Source organism: Aegilops tauschii, chromosome 1, assembly GCF_002575655.3.
Source record: "Aegilops tauschii subsp. strangulata cultivar AL8/78 chromosome 1, Aet v6.0, whole genome shotgun sequence".
NCBI classification, from domain to species: domain Eukaryota; kingdom Viridiplantae; phylum Streptophyta; class Magnoliopsida; order Poales; family Poaceae; genus Aegilops; species Aegilops tauschii.
In genome coordinates, this window is record NC_053035.3 from 106,746,636 (window position 1) to 106,765,030 (window position 18,395).

The following is an 18,395-nucleotide window of genomic DNA, read 5'->3' on the forward strand; positions in this document are numbered from 1 at the left end:
TGTCGCCCGCCACCGCCATCTTGTCGCCAAGGAACCGAAAGCTTCCCACCCCCGCTCCCCCGACATAGCCGCGACCGCGACCAAGAAGCCGCCTCGCCACCCCGGCCAGATCCTCACCCCCGCGCTCGTCGGACGGCGGCAGGGCAGCTAGCTGGTCCGTGTGTGCCGCGACTCCCTTCGCCGGCTGTCTCCTTCGTCGACGCCCGCCCGTAAGCTGTTTGACAGTTTGCCAAGGTACAAAATGGACTCCGCCGACAAGTTCTTTTTTCACAATTTCCTTTGCGACTCCAACGATTCCTCGTCCGATGATGAGGAGGAGATCTTGGCTGTTGTGTTGGTCCATCACCACCTCAATAGCTAGCGCCCGGCGTTCCGTGGCTCCATTCCGGGCCACCTTCTGGTGTTGAATCGCAACTGAGAGAGCGGGCATTTCCTTCTTTGAAAGGACTACTTTGACACAACGAATCCGTTGTTCAAATATCAGAAATTCCGTTGTCGTTTCCTTATGAGTAGGCATCTTTTCAACCGTATTAGAGAGGTGGTGGTCGGCTATGATGACTATTTCGAGTGCAAAGAGGATGCTATTTTATTTGGTTGAAACTATGCTATTTATTTGGTTGTGCACTATATGTTTGCTTGTGAAATAATGCAAAAGTTGTGTGTGAAATAATGCAAATTTTGTGCTATATAATGAAAAAGGGCAGCCGGCCGGCCACGCCGATACATATGGGTCGACGCGTTGGGCGCACTGCCGACCAAATCTCAAAACAAGCGGACGCTGGGCGGCCGGCCGACCCAAACGGATTAAAAATGGACAAAAGCGCCGTCCGTTTGGATCGACGCGTTGGAGTTGCTCTTATGGTGGAGACAATTCAACGAATAAACTTTTATCGAGGACCTGCCGTTGCATTGGTCTCTGAATGCAAGCAGTTGGCAATGGGCTTTACGAAAATATCATTTAAACACTGTTTGTCAGAAAGCTAGTGGTGTCCCAGATGAGCTAGCTAAGCATTCTTTTAATGCTAGATCTTGGGGTGTAATCTCTGACTTTGTAATATGTGAGATAAAGTCTATCTGCTGTAAAAAAAAGACCCGTAAATAAATATCCTAGGCTTGCCTTCATGGATCATTGCTGGACCGCTGAGCGGCGCGCTCGCCATGGACTCCCGCATGACCCACTATGCAAATTCTGCTGCCAGGAGCCCGAGACCATTGACCACATCTTGGTCCAATGCGCCTTCTCTCGAATCACATGGCATGAGATCCTCTCATGGTGCAGGCTGCCGGCCTCCACCCCCGCTGCCTCGGCGAGCTTCTACGCCTGGTGGGCTGCCACCTCCAACGCCGCCCGGGGCAGCCTCCTCAAGAGTGCTAACTTCCTCATTGCCCTTGTGGCTTGGTCTCTTTGGAAGCACCACAACGCCGCGGTGTTCCACAATGCCCAACCTTCATGCGATGATCTGCAACGCACTATCTGCGACGAGGCCCGGCTTTGGGCGTGCGCCGATGCCAAAGGCTTAGAGTCAATTATCCCCGCAATGTAATAGCTTGTAGCGAGGCTGAGCAACTTCCCCCTGACTCACTTGCACCTCATGGGACGCCTGATAGCGCATGTCCTGTGGGGCTGCCCTTTGTAACTCTCTCTTCTATCTATCAATGCAAAGATACGCAACAATGCGTATTCGTGAAAAAAAATATCCTAGGCTCCTATTTCCCTCTTCCCACCCTGCATTTTTCCGGTCCGCGAGTAAAACGTACTACTACTACACGAAGAAAGGGAGAAAGTTCGAGGGGCCAATAGGGGAAAAGGCAAGGAGAACCCCGCGAAGCGAGAGAGAAGAGCGAGAGGGAGAGGGAGGGAAAGAGAGAGATAGGGAGGGGAGGGGAGGGAGCTCGCCAATGGCGGTTAGGGTTTCGCCTCCAGCCTCCTCCCGCTGCTAGCCGCGGTGCGAGTCGAGAAGCTGCCGCACCGCCCCACTCGTCGAAACGCGCGCGGGGTCTCCAGCGATGGGGGAGAAGCCGGGCCAGGGCAGGAAGGAGGCGTGGCAGGGCGAGTCGCTGCGCACGCGCATGAAGGTGAGCTCCTCCCGCTTATTGCCCCTCATCGGAGTTCCTAGAAGCATCTAGCGGCGAGCTGGCGCGGTAGATCCACTCGCGGCAGTTTCTTTGGCGCGCCCGTGCCTTCGGTTTGCGGCTTGGGCGCGGGCTGTCATCGGAGCTCCCGTTTGATCCCCATTTCGAGGTACCCGATGTTTCTAGAAGTCCGCGGGCTCTGGGATTGACGAGGTCGCTCCTCTCGAACTGAGAGGCGGTAATTCGATGTTCCGTTCATGTTGGGACAGTGTAGAGTGGGTATAGTTTTGGGGATTTTCAAGCGCACGGCTGGTTGGAGAAATCTAGGATGTTTTCGCTATGTTTTGTGCGATTTTCTGCAGCAGCAAGCCCTACAAGTGACGATCTCTTGCTAATTGGCACATACAATCGTTTTTCTTTTTAAGTCAGCACCTACAGATTATAATACTTCGATATAGCCATATAGGAGTACCAGAGGTATTTCACTTGTCCAGTTCATTCACGTGAATGCAGTATGCCGCCTCGTGTATATCTAGAAGAACGGTGCAACATCAGTTTGCTGAATAGTTTTTACTCAAGACATTTTAGTTCCATTTGCCGAAAAAGGCTCACGCCACACTTTATGTATAAAGCAACTTTTTAGTTCCATTTCAAGCTTCAGCTAATTTGTTGACTATGCTGCAAACAAGGATTTACACAAACCCCGTTGCTGCTGCGGAGTTGTTATTCACAAGGGAATTTTCCTGCTTAGCATCGTAGGTGCTGGTTAGTAGCAAGCATGTAACATGTTTGTTTAGTTGTTTTTGAGCTTCGTGCTTCAAGGATATGACATGTACACCTGCTCGATCTTGTATGGACTATCAGGTTTTATCTAAATATATGTCAGTTAGTAACCTGATGTCTGCATTGGGCTAGCTACCTGTAGAAGAAGGCCAAACTTCATGCCTTAAACGGGATTAGAGCATCAGAAGTGGGATATAGTGTATGGGTGCTACTGTACTGGTGTGCAATACAGCCATGGATCATAAATAGGTCCGAGTATGGAATTTAGGCCACTATGCTCTCTGTTTGGTTCAATTAAAGATCACCATCACAGAAGTGTTGCTATCTCCTTATTGTAATGATTAGATTTCTGCTTATCCGGTTCTGTTTGGTAAGGAGGATAATCATAGGTCAAGATTCATAAGACTTATATTCCAGTAATTTGTAGATCACATTTATTTTCGGCAGAGGGAATCAGGGGGTTATAGTATTGCGTTATTGATATAGAGAATCGAGCATCGTCCTGTTGGCTAAAGGCGTGGGTCCGTGCCGACCCACTGTGTTCGAGGCTTAGTCTCCATTGGGTATGCTTGTGATCATGGTTATCTTCTTAATTGAAATGCCACGGGTGCTAGTGCCTTCTTGGTGCTGGTTGAGTTTCTTTATATACTGATATGTATTTTTCCAGACATTAGTTTGATTATTCAAATGTAGGTTGTTGAACGTTCCCAAGCATGAAATTTCAGTGTCATAGCAGAGCAGTAATTTGTTTTGGAGTGGGTAAATTAGGATGCCACACAGTTCATCATTTTCTGCTGTGTGTGGTAAAGATTTTACAAGTAGCTTGGCATGACTACTATGGTATCCTTCACCTCATTTACTAGGCCCGTTTTTTACTGGGTCACTCAAATGTGCAATATGCTTTGCCTGTAACTGTTAATCTACTTATTATCTTATCCCCACTTATTTATGCATTTTGTGCTATGCTATATAAGCAATAGCCATTAAGACATTTGACACTTTAAAAATTGTTCCAGCGTGTCAAAGTGTACCGGTTGGAAGATAATGGGAAGTGGGATGACCAGGGAACGGGTCATGTAACCATTGACTATATAGAGGTATGGTTTGACAATATTTCTTAGTTATATATGGTTTCTCTGCTGATGCACCACATAATTTAAATTTTCTAGAAGCATGTGGTGATGTACATGTCGTTATTCACACTATTGCTGGATTTTATTTCTATGTTGGTAGTTTTGCTATGTTGTTGATGGCTTTATCATCCTTCTGTTTTTTTTTTGTATTTTGTACAATTACATTGGAGTTGAACAGGCCAGCATATTTGCAGTATGGGAGCTTAATATTACTACACATATTCATAGTGCCTCTGATGGCATTAGGGATGCAAGTGCGCCGAGCCAACCCATTGACTTATCCTGCGTTTGCTAGATATATATTTTTAAAGTATACTAGAGATGACACCTGTGCGTTGCTGTGGAAATTGGTTCAATTATTTCAATGAGATTTGGTTGTATGAAACATTAGTTTTTGGATAACAATGTGAGAATTTAAACTAAAATAATATAACTTATTGTATTTTATTATACTATATAGTTGTAGAATATTTATTGAATATGAGTATCATCCATGGTGTATGTTAACGTGTGTCTTTTCCCATGCATGGTGGTATGCCATGGTGAGTTGGCATAGTTGCACGTGAAGTGTTTTCTATGGTGGGTCTTTTCACATGCATGGTGACATAGTTTCATGTTGAGAGAATTAGAGTTAGTGGGGATCAACTATTTAGATATATAGGATATGCAAAGTGGACCACCAGTTAAGTTAACACCAAAGTGGCCAATTGGGCCGACCCACTTGCATCCCTACATGACAGTGAAGTTTGGTCTGTTTATCACTGAGAAAAAAGTAAGGCATGAAGCAGTGTTGGCGACAAGATTTTTCTTTTTAAGCGTTATTGTTTGTCATTCAAGATTTACTTTCTCAGCTTTTTTCTTACCTAGGGGTCAAAAGATCTCGCTCTCGCTGTCGTGGATGAAGAGGATAATGACACTCTGCTGCTTCACAACATTACACCTGATGATATCTACAGGAAACAAGAAGGTGAACTGGCATGCTATCCTTTTTTTTTTTATAGCCATTTCTTTCTTTCTCCTAACACAGTGGTTTGCCCATTTTATTTGGTAGAAACAATCATCTCATGGAGGGATCCTGAAAAGGCACTAGAATTAGCATTGAGCTTTCAAGAAGCCGAATCATGCTCATTCATATGGTGATTCAACAATAAATGGTGTTATTTCTGTGTCCCTTCAGTGGCTTAATCATGTCTAATTTGCATTCTGATGGCTTTATGTAGGGAGAATATGTGTACCATACAGCTTGAACTACAATCTAAAATCCTTGGCTGTGAGTTTGTTAAATCAGTTGGTTTTTTGTCTGGTTGTTCTCATTCGTCCTTGTAATTATTTTGCCATGTCTTGCAGCTCATGAAGTTCGTCCACAACGAGCAGTGAAATCTCTAGAAGCTCCAAGAGATTCGCTTTCGCGTGGTAGGTAACTACTTATTCTCTCGTGTGCAACATGTGCTCTATAATGTACTCCCTCCATCCCATATTAATTGTCGCTCAAACGGATGTATCTAGCACTGAAATACGTCTAGATACATCCGTTTGAGCGACAATTAATATGGGACGGAGGGAGTATTTGATAACTTAGTATCAAAGTAATCTTTAAACTCTTGATTGTTATGTTGCAATATGTGCACATGATCCCTTTAGTATTGCTAATGTTCAGTACTGAGTTATTGGGACTGATTTACCATTTCAATTCAACAACCCCAAGAACTCTGCTTAATTCTTGAGTGGATTATTTGGTGGCCTGATCACATTATATTCAATTTCAGAAGCTCTGTATGAAACATTACATTCTTATGTTTATTTATTCAACTGAGAAGTCATGCTAAGGATCCTTTTTTTTATTTGTGATGATCATTTAGAAAGTTCAGAATATTAATCAGTTATTGCTTTACCTGCAGGTAAATCCTTAGCATTTGAACTTCCTCCTCTTGAATTGTCCAGTCTCTCTGTTATTTTAAAGGTGTGAGCAACCTTCAGTGTTCTTTTCATGTAAACCTTTTAACACTTAGTGTTTTTATGATGCTTTATTTAATGACATCTTTTCGGTTGCCAAGTAGAAGCATCATATACTTTGCAAGCAGATATTAGGAGCTCAAAAGTATTGTGAAGTCACTTAGGACATGGGGGAGTCTTTATGTATTTGTAGGATTCAACTTGTTCAATGTGCGTGTAGTAAACATACAGAATGAATCATACAATGTTTTATTCTCAAAAAATTATACAGCCAGCCCACCAGGGTTCGACCATCCCTGACTGAAAGTCTGGTGTCTTATTCTTCTATATTGATTGTAGCAAGGGGCTTCTCGCCCCTTAGGCCCTTCTTTTTTCTTCAAAAATTATACAATAATTTTGCATACTGAATATTGAAATATTGTTCACCAAATGTACAGACTATACTGCTATGTGATGTGACGCAGCAGACACGTCTCGCAGATTTAATACTGAAAGATGTAAGTCATTGATTTGTTTATTTGTGGTTATGATGCTGTATGTTGCACGTTTCTCTCCCTGCAGTTAGGTGCATACATGTAGATTTGATGCAAATATTAAGTCAAATGCAGCGCAACGAGATTTATCCTGTGGAGCCAACACATGATCAAGTGTTTTTTTAAATGTTAAACACATAATAAAAAATGTAATTTGTTTAACTCACATATTGTTCTTATACGGCTGATTCACAAGATATCAAAGGAAGAGTGAATTATGAATCATGCAATTAGCTGATGAGATTAAGACTAATAAGTTTTTCAAGTATTCATCCTCCAAATGTTTGTCAGCTTTCACAAAATCTTCCAAAAGCCAGAAAGTTCCTCTTACATATTTTTACTTCGCACCTGATTTTCAAATGGGCACGTACCTTAATATGTGCTTCCTTTCTCTTTTAGTATATTTTAACTTTGAACCTGATTTTCAAATGGGCACATGCCTTAATACACACAGCTTTAAGTCTTGGATTTCATATCTTCATAGAATCAATTTATATGTGTAAATTTCATCGCAAAATCCTCTCATACTTGCACAATGTAGGTGCAATCAGCCCCCATCTGTCTAGTAGAAACTAGGCAAATGAATGCTTTTATTTTGGTAAGAGGAATGAATGTAGCTAACTAGACTGTCAACAAATTGCATCTGCACACAAGGTTTTCTGAATTTTGATTTATCTATGTATGTATACCGTGATGTTTTGAACTTATCTGTTTCACTAATCCAACATGTTGCAGCGTGATTTTTTCCCCAAGATAGTGGACCTTTTCAGAACATGCAAGGGTTTAGGGGACATGGATGGTCTCCACAAGATCTTCAGATTAGTCAAGGCAATCAGTAAGTACATACTCCCTCCGTCCCAAAATAAGTGTCAACTTTGTAACGGAGGGAGTACTTAGTAAGCTTCAGCATAGATTATTTCAGCTTGCTACTTACATTTTTTCTGATTGTGCAGTATTATTGAACAGTGCTGCTATATTTGACAAGATTTTCTCCGATGATTTTATTCTTGACATAATTGGTGTCCTTGAATGTAAACACTATACCCTGTACCTCTCATTTGTGCTTTACATCAGTAAATTATAAACTCTGCTGTGTTCTACACAATGACGAGCTACATGCACTGTTCTTTACTTATTTATTAACGAGTCCCGATCTATACAGACGATCCAGAGGTTCGTAATGTGCAAAATCATAGTGCTTTCCTGAAGGAGCATGCAGTTTTCAAGGAGGTAAATCGAGTGTCATCTTTTATGCATCTTAAACTGTTTGAGTTGTAATGATTTTAGGTGATGCTTTCTCTCTCATAGGCCATACCCATTAGAAATGCTTCTGTGGTTTCAAAGATTCATCAAACATACAGAATATGCTATATAAAGGTCAGTGCTCTGCTGCACCACCCTGCCCCCGCCATCTAGAGTTTTCGTTTATTTGATCTCTGTTGCCAACTTTTGTGCTAATTATTTCAAACTGGAGTGCCTATCATCTACAGGATGTTATATTACAGAAAGGACTGGATGAAGCTACTCTGGCAAGCCTTAACGCAATTATTAATGCGAACTATGCTTTTGTTAGTGTTTCAACTTTACCAAGTTTTCACGTGCTTTAATAAAAATTTCCTTCTGTAATTTTGGACTGTATGATTCTCCTGTAGGTTGTTTGTCTACTGAAGGATGACACTTCTTTTATGCAAAGACTGTTTGCTACTATGAGGTCTTCAAATATTTCCGCTGAATCAAAAAGAGAACTGGTGAAACTAGCATTTCATTTTGTTGTTTATTTCTTTAGATACACCCTTCTGTCTCAGAACCTGCAATAATGTATGATTACTCCCTCCGGTCCTTTTTAGTCTGCATATAAGTTTTGTCCGAAGTCAAAGCATCTCTACTTTGACCAAACTTATATAAAAAAGTATCAACATTCACAATGCCAAATTAATATTGTTAGATTCATTATGAAATGTAGTTTCATAGTATATGTATTTGATATTGTAGATGTTGATATTTTTTAATATACATTTGGTCAAACTTTGCAATGTTTGACTTGGCACAAATCTAATATGTGGAGTAAAAAGGACCGGAGGGAGTAGTAGTCATGATGGCTATATTATATTATGATCTGTTCTGTTAACTTTGTTTGAACTATTCAGTTGCAATTGTTGAACTGCCAGAAAAGAAGAAATGCTAATGAATGTTCATTCCTTTGATGGATCACAGTAGTTCCATGATGTGTTGTAGGCAGCTGGCACTTAGAGGAAATGAACAAACCATGAACCCAAGGATGTGTTTGAGTGAACTGGGTTTTTGTGTGGGCTTTGCTGATGCTAGCGTCTAGATGAAGTAGTTTATTTGTTCACCATGTACTGTTGCGTGACTATCGTAAATTAGATTGGAAAATATATTTGAGCTCTGCTGAGCATTGGCTTCCATCATTTGGGAGTTGATATGAGTGTGGACTATGAATCTTTGCACTAAGTTGCTCCAAAAGTATCTTTGTACTACGTACCTTATTACCTTTCTAGTCGATCTGCTAGTTCTTTATGTTGAAATTATATATCATTGTGTGTGTTGGGGTGTGTGTGGCGTGCCAGTGTACGCTCAATTCAGCAATGGTTCTCCTTTTGTATGCCATTTACATGGATAACATTTTGTTCTTTGCAGGTCTTGTTTCTGCGTGAGTTTTGTACTGTCAGCTCAAGTCTGCAGCCTGCTCAACGAATGCAACTATCTAGGTTGGTATATGGATGCTGTATTTTCTCTTGCGCACTTCAGAATTTCTTTCTTTCTTTTGTTGGAATTTATTGCAGTTATCACGATATTACCTGGTGCCTGCCACACTGTATTCATGGTCATTTTGATCAGGTTTTGTTCATCGTTGACAACAACAACAACAACAACAACAACAACAACAACAAAGCCTTTCAGTCTCAAACAAGTTAGTTAAAATCCATAAGATATCGAAACCAGGTCATGGTTCTGGCACATGGATAGCTAACTTCCACGCACCCCTGTCCATGGCTAAATCTTTGTTTGTCCATGGCTAAATCTTTGTTGATATTCCAGTCCTCCAGATCTCCCTTTACGGACTCCTCCCATGTCAAGTTTTGGTCTACCCCGCCTCTCTTGACATTATCTAGGTTTTGTTCGTGATCCTGGCAAAATTTTCTTTGTTAGTTGGTGGGTATTCGTGGCAGCATTTTATGGATGTAATAAGCAAATAGTTGGATCAGCTTTTCCATTTTCCTTTCTCTCCCTCTAGATCGGCTCACATTTGTTATAATAACTTCTCTGTCAAGCCCATTCTTAGATAGAGAAACATAACTAATACTAGTAGGTTTCTGTTCCGCATTCGTCGCCAAGTCTTGTGGTAAATGTATATTACAATCTTAGCTTTTGTTGGTTATAGGGTGATGCTGTCCATTTGTCATGTTATTCCTGTGTGTATGACTGCAGCCTTTTCAGTTACATGATGACTTATGACAAGCCAACGCTTCTACGAGTTGTGTTTACTCTCTGCTAGCCATATGCTTTATGCCAAAATTATTGTTGTACATATTGTTTTTGACAGTATACTGTATGGATGTGCTAAAGGATATAGTGCATATCATTTACGTAAAGGGAACACTGTTGACCTCTCGTTTGTGTTTTGATCATTATCTTACCTTGATGCAATGCAGACATGCCTCTCAAGCAGTTTAGTCAATTTTAACTAAACATCATTCAAGTACAATTTCTTGTAAGCTGTATCATTAGAGACTGTTGTAGTAGTTTAGTAATCGTGTTTCTCTATTCAGGGATCTAGCAGGTCGAGGTGTCTTTGATATAATTTCTGATGTGCTGCGGAGTCAGGAAAAAGTGCTTGTCTCAGCTGGGTAACTTCTGGCGCAGTGAATGAATTCTTCTTTGGTTGTTTCTGTATCTTATCCTTTTAAGTCTCACCATTTTTTGGGCAAATGCAGGACAGACATCCTACATTATCTTACTCAAGATCCTAACTTACTGAGATCATATATTGCAAACCACGAGGAAAGTTCTAGAGAAGGCATTTCTCTTCTTGGGCTTCTGGTAAGTGAATTTTGGTCTCCGTACAGGATTTGTTGCAGTACTTTTGGTCCAAGCAGTGAATTACATTCCTGTAAAGCCATCGTGTTCTTGGGTCTGTTCAAGCTTGTGTCGAGGGAGAGCCAATTGTGCTCTCTTACCTTGGCAAGGTTTTCCGTGCCCCAACTGCTCTCTCTCTCTCTCTCTCTCTCTCCTGGCAAAGCTAATGTTATTGTGCTGCTACAAAACACCAGGTCTGAGCAGCTAAGGCTAGAAATAGTGTAATCTAGCCTTGGATCCAAATGCACCCTAAATCATTGCACCTTCTTGTATTGTGGGTATGTCCTGTCCATTTGTTGTGAACTGCGAGTATCTTACAATTTAGTGGAACATTTGGACATTGAATTGTGTATTTGCTTGGCATATCTTCTTTTTTTCTTCTTCGAATCCATGCAAACTGTTTGCCTTTTCCTGTTCATTGTGTTATTTTTATCAGGTGATTGTTTTTCTGTCTGATGCTTTTCAGAATATTCTTTTAGCAAAACTCAAATTGCCTTCTCTAGCATAATTGTGGATACTGCTAACAGTTAATCAAATTTCAGATTGAAGGCATTGCAACTGACTTCGGTGGCGAAATGCTCTGCCAGTTTCTGGAAATTCTAAAGGTGCTGCTGGATGGATGTACTGCGGATACGGTTACACAATGTGTAAGATGCTTTAGCTTATATCATGTACTAAGGACATTATGTAATGCACATCCTTGGTATGATGAATCTCTTCGGGAAATAGTGTTTTTCTCATGTTTCTGCTCCTCTGCTCTCCAATGCTTTTGATCTTCATTTTGGTTTATGAGTAGATGCACGTAGCTAATATGTTTTTTTATAGAAGCCAATATGAGCTTTGTGGTCATTACAAAATATTACATTTTTTCAAATGCTTGTGTTTAACTAGATTGTGGTATGAAATTTTTGTCTCTGTACTGTTGCAGAGAGACTTCATCGAGTTATTTTATGAGAAGTGTTTTGATAAGTTGATCAATATAATAGAATCGTCAAGAGTTGAAGAATATTCTGCGAAGCTTGAAATATTGTATAACATTTGTGAGCTCTTATGCTTTTGTGCACGTCATCACCCCTACAAGATCAAGTAATGCTCGGTCCCACCGCTCCCCCCCAGCTGTTCATTTTTTTGGCGTCTTTGTTAACACGCGGCTCTCAATCTTGCAGGATCACCTTTTTTGGAAGCAATTCAATGGAGAAGATCCTTACTCTAACCCGTCGAAGAGAGAGGTCTTTGGTTGTGGCAGCTGTCCGAATCATGCGTACTATTATTGGTGCTGGCAGAAATGTAAGAAATTTACTTTGTCCCATAAATAAATTAAGCATTGCATCATTGAGGGCTCTTTACATCCAGGAAAAGCACTATATAATTGAAATTTTGGTTCTTCTGCGCACTAAGTCTATTGGTCCCTCTTGACTACATTATGACTGCCAACTTAAAACTAGATACAGTCTAGCAAGCATTCCATGTTGACCACTGGATAATGGATCAGATTCACTGGGATGTAATTATTGCAGCACAACTGACAACTTCTTAATTAACCCACTCACATGCTGAACATATTTATGATTGTTCCCACGTCCTCAAGAGTTGAGTATCATGACCACCCAAATCCAACCTATCTTTCATCCAATGATCCACATGCGAGTTTATCATACACCTAGGCTTGTTTGCTTATATGCATCACATGCACCCCATATCTTATTACTGCAAAAAAGAGTCGTTTGTAGCTTAAAATATTTAACAGCGGTGGCGACTTTTACTAGTGAAGGCAAATCTCTCTTGATTTGTATAGTTGAATCCGCCCTTTATGTACACGCGTACTACAAGTGTAGTATAAAGCCGAATAAAAGGACTGATGATTCCAAGATGAGGATTTAGCTTCCTTCGTCGGAGGCAATAGTAAACATGTCTGTCAATCATGTTGCTTGCTTCTTTTAGCAAAACTGTGTGGTACACCTTATATCGCTGATCGTTAGAGAATAGGCCTACCAGCCAGCAAGCATATCCTAACTGCAATGTTCTTGTCATATCTTAATTTGAGATGTTTTTTTTGCTGTGTTCTCTAGGACGAGCTTCTAATTAGCCATGTCATTGAATTCAACACGTTGAAACCAATTATTGAAGTATTTGTTGAAAATGGGAATAGATACAACATGCTACACTCCACGGTCCTCGAACTGTTGGACTTCATAAGAAAGGTACATCCTTATCCATTGACGTGTACATGTTATCGAGTATGGGAAAAAATATCTGTCTCTCCAAAAAAGGAAAACCATTATCTACTGGGCTTTGCCATCTGATGCATTTTTGTGAACAGGAAAATCTAAAATCCCTCGTCCTATATGTTGTTGAGTCTTTTTGGGATCAACTTTTGATGTTTGAACAACTGGCAAGCATTCAGGCCTTCAAACTCAAGTATCAAGAGGTGGAGAGTTGAGACTTTGTCTGTTCTCGCATTCTGCCATTACTGTCAATTTTGTCACTCTAGCAAGTTAGGCATTAGTATACCATGTACTATTGACATGAACAATGATGGTATTTTGTTTCCTGCTAGTACGTGGATATTGCTGAGGAAACGCAAACTACTAGTGTGGATCATACGAGAAAGGCAGATGAAAGAGGTCTTGATAAGGAAGAGGAAGATTATTTCAGTAAAGACAGGTCTTAAGTTTATTTCCTCATTTGCTGCTTATTTTATAATGCTGGGTTGATTGGATTCCAGATGTTCCATTTTTTGTAACTCTTGATGTTGCATTGTTTACTGAACCGACGTGAAATTTCTGTTTTACCTTTAGCAATGAAGAAGATTCTGCTGCACAGACCAGACATGCACATCAACAATGCCTGGTTAAGCCAGCTAATGGAAGTGAAATCCATCACATCCCTGCAAGGTATCTCATCTTCGACAACTGGGGATATTACCAGCTGTACTGTGTTTAAGATTAATGTGCTGTCTTTTACTGGTTTACATCGAAGATAACTCGGCAATTTTTCTGATTCCTATTTTCTGTACTAATCATGTAATTTCTGTACTCTTAAACATACTTCGTTTCTTGTGTTTCATTCATCTCTTGGCATTTTCAGGCCTAAATCTGGTGGTCTTGTGGATAATGGCTCCGACAAAGATTATAAGCCATCTCCCAAGCGACCCGTAAAAGCCGATGAAGCCTTAAATATACCCATGGAGAGCCGTAGCTCATTGGACAGCAAAGATGCAGATGGGAATATTCTAAAGAAGCCCAAGCTACAGTCACCACTCTCACCTGCTTCAAGCATAAAAAATTCTGACGGCAACGATGATGTAGGGAAGGCAAGCCCAGCCTCTCGAGATCAACAACAACATGCCCCGGAAAGCCTGGATTCTGGCCATCAAACTGGAGACGACTGTATGAAAGATGCTGAGGATACAACAGAAACAACCGACTCTGAGCCTTCTACAGCAGGATGAGTTGTTTTTCTCCATCAATTGGCCTCAACCCGGTCTTTCCTTGCAGCTAGAAGGATAAGGAATCACGTTTGGCTCCAAAGAAGGCTAGATCCATAATATGCTGAACTTCAAGCCCGCAAGCTTGACTGGAAGTGAGAAAGCTTTGGGCACAGCCATATATATCTTGGATGTGATATCGACTGAACGTGTGAAATTGATCTTCAGGAATAGATCCTGAAGCTGAGAATGAGCGCAGCTTTCGTCACGGCAACATAGGAATTTTTGGTTGCATTAGTCTAAGTATGGACAATATGACATTTCGCAAGGGCACGGAATGTGCCCTTTGCTAGAAGCTTCCACCGATGTGGAATGAAAGGCAGAGGAGCTGTTATCTTGTAAAACTGCCGGTAGAGATTAGAATGGTTCACAACAGCTTGCTCTATTTTGCAAGTCCAAATTAATGGTAGTCTAGCAATCTAGTTTCTGGTAGTACGGTGTCTATGTAACACGGGCTGTGCGCTGTGCATACGTTGTTTCCTGGTTTGCCACTCTGGTGCTCTCATTTTTTTTTCGAAAAGGAGGTTATCCCCCGGCCTCTGCATTCTCTGGTGCTCTCATGATTTGGCGATTTTAACTGAATTAATCCTATGCTCTTGATTGGGCGATTTCAACTGAATTAATCTTAGGCACATCATTACCTGTTTTTTGAGTGTCGGTTGATTTTGGCTTCGCGCGAGACCGAAGGCGGGACTGGGTGAGGAGTGCTGGCCATGGTGAGACTGTGACTCTGAAACTTGATGGGTGTGAGGGTGATGAACATGAATAGGCTTGAGGAGGAAGACACATTGAGATCCGTTGGATATCGATCTGATGGTCAGGCAAGAAACTGACTGATTGAAACGTTTCTTTAGGATGAATAGCCACTCGCTTTTCCTGTTTCTCAGACTAGTAAGTGTGCACGTGCAACACACGTCTCGACTAATATATAACCATACATGACAATTGTGTGTATAAAAAGATATTCCCTCCATTCACAAATTCCTACATGTGTCAATTTAGTTTGGAACACCCCACTCAGAATTTCCATCAGAGCAAGTGCACCGCTATGTTCTCGCAAAATCTTCTCAAGCTAAAATCTGCGCCTCAGAAAGTATGGTCCTACGAAAAACGGCAAGTAGCCAGCGCGAAAACACATATCATAACTGATAAACAAACATGCCATTTTGTTCTCTACTAATAAATTCAAGTCTTGTGCTGAAGTGGATTTTTGGATTTACTAATTTATAACTGATAACATTTTCACATATAATATTCTATAAAGAAGTGTTATATATGTTGATTAGATACAGACTCCACACCATGTTGCTCAACCAAATTTGTAATATCTTGAAATGGTGTACATGCTTGTGCGTCAATGGAACATATGTACATAGTATCTTCCAGAGGCTGAAGTTGTTCCTTTCTTTACGACAGACGCTTGAGGTGTGCAGCACTGAACAAAAGAGCCTATAGGAACATATAGTGTGTTTAGCACAAAAGAAGTTGTACAAGTTATTTGAGGACAAGCACATGATTTCTAGTGTGTTATTTATGACACACAACTGAATGAGAACTAGGAAAATACAAAATGTTCAAGATAAAATGTGAGTATGAGATGCGCCAATTTGTTTATTCAGAGGTGAGTTTCAAGGAAGTCATTTGAAGTTACATCATTCAGAAACATTGTTGCAAAAATAGCAAGATACATAATTAAATCGAACAGTCACATCATAATTCAAGTTACATTATGCAAAAATCTGCCACCATTGATTGCTCTTGTGTGATTATTGTTGGGCCTGGATGCCGTTGACGCTTACTCAAGCCACAAAAGCTGACATCAGGGGAAGAATTTGCTGGACCATTGTTTTGAGGTGTTAAATTATAATGTCCATCTGTGTATGGTTACTCCAACTACAGTTACACTCCAATGCGTAGATCAATTCTAAATTCCCAAACCATTTTGTAAATCTCGCATGCTACACCCGAGAGTTTCGGGAAAAGCAAAAGTTCAAATATTAGTTGTGGTACGAAAATTAAGACACTTGATGTACTATCATGTACTCCCTCTGTTTCTAAACATAAGCCTTTTTGAGATGTTCCTAGGGACTCATACGGATGTATATAGACATATTTTAGAGTGAGATTCACTCATTTTCCTCCGTATGTAGTCCATATTAAAATCTCTAAAGGGCTTCTATATAGGAACGGGGGAGTATTTGTCTTTAATTGGGGAACATTCTCTTATGCAAACGGAGGTACATCTTTACCTGCAGATAGAAAAGTACAAATGTCAAACAATATATAGAGGGGTATAGAGAGAGTGGTGAAGATCATTTAGGCAGGGCAACATAATCATGTGAACCAGATCCTGACTATTATGTACAAAGCAGCACCAATTAGTTTCTTAAAATTAAAATAAAGAATTGAGCATTAACCTCTATATATGACTGGGGAGCAATGTACGTGTATATCTCACAAAATTCAAGGTGCATAGTATACAGGAAAGAGCGTGTGTATGCATGCTATACGTTGAGTTGAGCCTGCCTGCCTGCCTGTCGGCGACCACACTTGCATATAGCCACGAGCAGTCCTCGTCTATGATAACGTATGTGACTCTTTGCCAGCTGCCGATAGGGCGTGTGGTAGAACATGAACTAACATATTGATGACCGGATCACCAAATACAGTGGCAAATACTATGATTTCCAAACACATTGTGGTTTTCAAAATATTGCTGAAAACTGTAGCCACACACTCACGCAATATTACAGGTGGGACCCCACCATGTCACACTACTGCTTCCTCCTCATCATTGTCATCCTGACCGCTAGGCCCAGATTCTTTCGGGGCTCCACTTGTCGGTGTCGTGTGGATCTTCGACTCGATGTCCGGCGTCGCCGTAGTGAAAGGCGAGGGCGTGACACAAACAGAGTCTAAATCATGTCCTCGAACAAGTCTATGAAATAATCCAATCCTTCTACTGCACAATCTAGTAAATCCCATGTAAAGAATGCATATTGAGATGCATGATACATTACTGAATTTTGCATCTATAAGGCCTACCGAAGTCAGCCTACATCGGTAACTTCCTGCACGCAAACTATACTTTGCTGTATTTTGCATGTATCAAATAATGAGCCTCACTAAATCAAGCATACACATGTCAGTACAGAGAACGACTGCTCATGCAAAATCGTTAATTCAGAAATTAGGCAAGCTGCTAAATTCAGTACAATTCCTAGATCGAAGCAAGCGTACAACTGATGTGGCCGCTCCCTGTGCACCCTCGGCAGCGTGGAGGCACGACGCCATGCGGCCTCGTTCGCTAGTGGCCGCCTTGCATGCGTCCACATCCCCGGTGGGGGTCGCAGCTCCCGTGTGCGGCGTTGAGGCAATGAGTGTGAGTTTCAGTGACAACAGTAATATGCAGATGTCTACATAAGCAGTAACATAATTGTAGCATGAATCAGTTGATTCCAAGACACGTCTTCTAGACGGTAGGGTTGCAAGTGCACGGTCTTTAATCTCTACCTCTGAGCAGCCATGTGAGGGCAGAAAAAAGGGTTAGGAGGGAGACGGGGTGGTTCGCTGTACCTGCACATCAAGTGGCGGTGCTCGGAGAACTCGGTCTCGCCCGTTGGACGGCGGGTGACGGGACGGTGGAGGAGCAGCCGTACGCTCGCCTGGATCCTGTTGGTGGTGGTGCTTGAGGCCTACAAGATCTAGCTGCCACGGATGAGAGGACGAATAAGTGGAGAACGAAGGCCATGGCGAGGCCCCTTCATCGCTCGGATTCCATGGGCTGCCGCGTCGAGATGGCCGGGAGACGTCAGATCCGTGCCGCCGTGTCACGAGTAGCAGCAGTCGGAGATGGAGAGGGGTGTCGGCACCAGGGACGATTCTAAGGGGGGACGAGGGGGGGCGAGACCCCCTAACGATCGAGTGCTCCCTCGATAACGATTAGCGATCCACTAAATTTTCTGCTTGCCTCCATGTACGTAACCTGCTTCGCCCCCCCATCCTCAGCCCATGTGTACAGCCCATTAGATTTTTTTTGAGTTGGTAGAGCCCATTAGATATGGAGCACTAACATGGGGAGCAACTAGTTTTACCTAAAAAAAAAAAAACTAGTTAACGAGCGCTCCGAGCGCTCGTAACGAGCGGTTCGGGAGCGCTCCGCACGTGACAAGTGTCGTGTCGCGCGCGGAGCGCTCCCGCAAGGAAAACCAATTGCGCGGTTGGTTCCCGGTTTTCCCTTTCCGGTTTGTGGTTTGGTGCGTTTTGCAGTTTGACCCTCGAACTATCAGAATTTTCCGTTTTCCCTTTCCGCGCGAAAATACAAAAAAATACCAG

General features: G+C 41.8%; 1 protein-coding gene and 1 long non-coding RNA gene across 2 annotated transcripts; one reads left to right on the top strand and one right to left on the bottom strand.

The window, feature by feature from the left end:
• The first annotated feature begins 1,769 nt into the window (after nucleotides 1-1,769).
• Nucleotides 1,770-14,598, top strand: LOC109769087 (uncharacterized). Its single transcript, XM_020327819.4, has 25 exons — nucleotides 1,770-2,076; nucleotides 3,873-3,953; nucleotides 4,857-4,956; nucleotides 5,041-5,125; nucleotides 5,210-5,259; nucleotides 5,337-5,402; nucleotides 5,888-5,949; nucleotides 6,380-6,439; nucleotides 7,211-7,310; nucleotides 7,429-7,506; nucleotides 7,638-7,705; nucleotides 7,784-7,852; nucleotides 7,966-8,043; nucleotides 8,128-8,223; nucleotides 9,134-9,204; nucleotides 10,267-10,344; nucleotides 10,432-10,537; nucleotides 11,116-11,220; nucleotides 11,502-11,659; nucleotides 11,740-11,860; nucleotides 12,643-12,774; nucleotides 12,894-13,001; nucleotides 13,131-13,237; nucleotides 13,372-13,467; nucleotides 13,661-14,598. The coding sequence occupies exons 1-25, from the start codon at nucleotides 2,008-2,010 to the stop codon at nucleotides 14,022-14,024; spliced, it is 2,508 nt and encodes an 835-aa protein (XP_020183408.1). The 5' UTR covers nucleotides 1,770-2,007; the 3' UTR covers nucleotides 14,025-14,598.
• Nucleotides 14,599-15,651: 1,053 nt separating this feature from the next.
• LOC120973694 (uncharacterized) lies at nucleotides 15,652-18,012 on the bottom strand. The gene is made up of 2 exons (XR_005769016.3): nucleotides 17,637-18,012; nucleotides 15,652-16,309 (listed from the first exon to the last, which is right to left on the bottom strand). It is a non-coding gene; the product is annotated as an uncharacterized lncRNA (long non-coding RNA).
• Nucleotides 18,013-18,395: the final 383 nt, after the last annotated feature.